Raw genomic sequence first — 2,085 nt, forward strand, 5'->3', positions numbered from 1 at the left:
GAGAGGAAAGCAGGAAAGCTTTGTTTCTGTCTGGACAGTACAGTAAAAGATGACAGTGGCCCCAGCATGTTTATTGCAAAAGATGACAGTGGCTGCCCTGAATGTGCTTTGCTGAGTGCACCTCCTCTGCATGAGCATCAGAGGTGACAAGGGGACAGGAGAAGGCAGATAATGATTTCTGACTGAAATCAAATACAGGACAGCCACTAAATCAAAACACTATCCACTGCAGAAAAACATCTGCTTTGTTTGTATCACCCAACACAGCTCACCTCAGTTGAAATTCAAATCTTCAAGGCTGACACCGACTCCAGGTAAGGGAATACCCAGCACATTTACATGCCTGCACCTGCCTTGTGCTCAATAGGAGCAGCATCAAAAGCCCAAACACCACCAGCTCTATAAAGCTCCTGGTTTCCATATAAGACACTTGGGAAACAGCAGCTGACAACCTCCATTAAGCATTGGTTCAACAACCTTCATCTCTGGCATAGCACCACTACCATTCAGGAGGATGGCAGCGTGTTCCTCTCCAGAGAAACTTAATGTCACTTCACACGATGCCATGGCTTTTGTCATCATCACCCTTCAGACATTTGCTGGCATGTGGATAAATGGTTTCATTGTTTCTGTGCTGTGTGTTGCTTGGGTGAAAAAGAATATCTTTAACTCTATTGAGAAGATCTTGCTGTTTCTGGGGTGCTGCAGGTTTGTGGATTTGTGCATCACATGGGTGTATTCATTTATGTCAGTGATTTATCCCCACTGCTTTTATGTTCACCCTATACCCCAAATATTTTCAGCTATCCTAGGCTTTTTTAATTCTTCTAATGTGTGGGTTTCTGCCTGTCTTTGTGTTTTTTATTGTATAAAAATTGCAAATTTCCAGCACAACTTCTTCATCTACCTGAAGATAAAAATTGACAGGATGGTACCTTGGATGTTGTTTGCTTCTGTGCTCTTAGCACTGGTCATGGCAGTCTTCAGCTATGACATTACTGACAGAGCAGTCTTTAAAAACCTCAATTCCACAGCCACAAAAATTTTCGGGACACTGAGTGTCAGAACAGATGAACATATATTTCTTATGTTTTTAATCAGTGCCTTTGCTTTAACCACTGCATTCATGGTAGTTGTCTTTTCTACCCTTCTCCTCCTCTTTTCTCTCTGGAGACACAAACGCAGGATGCAGGCCAACTCAATGAGGAACCTCAACATGGATGCCCACATCAAAGCCATAAAAACTATTCTGTTCTTCACCTGCATTTACAGCATCAACTTTACTGGATTCATCTTGCTATTATTATATGGTACAAAAAGAGAGTATCTTCAGATATTTTTTGTTTCAATATTTCAGCATGCTCTTTCAGTTTTTCATTCCCTTATTCTGATTTTCAGCAATCCCAAACTGAAAAAGGCATTGCTAAGGACTCTATCCTGTTTCATGTTGAAGTTTAACAAGGGTTAGGATCTATGATAGAGCAGGCTCCCATGAAAAAAATTCACAGATAACAAGTAATTTAGCCTCTAATTCAACTCTCCCGTTGCCAGTGTAGCTGTTAACAATTACTCTACCTTCACCATCTAACTTCAGAAATCTTCCTTAAAATTCCTTGAGCTAAATCACTATGAATGTATTATTGCTGAGATAATTTCATTTAGATTATCCTTGGAGTTCTGTTAGTGCCAATAACAAAGTAATTCTGACCTGGTACATGGGCTAGCTGTAAAAGAGCAGTAACAATACTGCAGAGCTTCTGGAAATGCTTTGGTGTTTGCTAACTGAAAATACTTCACTGCACAAAATTTTGTTTCTATTTCATTTCTGTCTCATCTGGTTTCCATGTGGCTGTGTCCTTTGTAAGGTTGTGAGTTCTGTCATTGTCTTGCCTTGCTTTATAACTCATGTGGCAATGTGTTGATTGCTGTTATTCACCAGAGCTGGTGACTGGCTTTTAAAGACAAATAGAGAAATGGCCTTGAGGAGGACCTCAAGAGCCAAGCTCCTACAGCAGCTTTATGAGCCCTCGCTCTGCCCCACTCCATGCAAAACATGACATACCCTGCTCTGTCTCACTCCTCAGG

The 2,085-nt window shown here is 41.1% G+C and overlaps 1 protein-coding gene across 1 annotated transcript; it reads left to right on the forward strand.

Annotated features, from left to right (window-relative positions):
- The first annotated feature begins 514 nt into the window (after positions 1-514).
- Positions 515-1,468, forward strand: LOC104304571 (taste receptor type 2 member 9). The gene has a single exon (XM_009905328.2). The coding sequence runs from the start codon at positions 515-517 to the stop codon at positions 1,466-1,468; it is 954 nt and encodes a 317-aa protein (XP_009903630.2).
- The last annotated feature ends 617 nt before the right edge of the window (positions 1,469-2,085 follow it).

The sequence above is a fragment of the Dryobates pubescens genome, chromosome 3 (assembly GCF_014839835.1).
Source record: "Dryobates pubescens isolate bDryPub1 chromosome 3, bDryPub1.pri, whole genome shotgun sequence".
Classification (NCBI taxonomy): domain Eukaryota; kingdom Metazoa; phylum Chordata; class Aves; order Piciformes; family Picidae; genus Dryobates; species Dryobates pubescens.

Excerpts from the sequence above, each read along its gene's own strand:
- LOC104304571 (XM_009905328.2), top strand. The coding sequence starts at position 515 with ATGGCAGCGTGTTCCTCTCCAGAGAAACTTAATGTCACTTCACACGAT.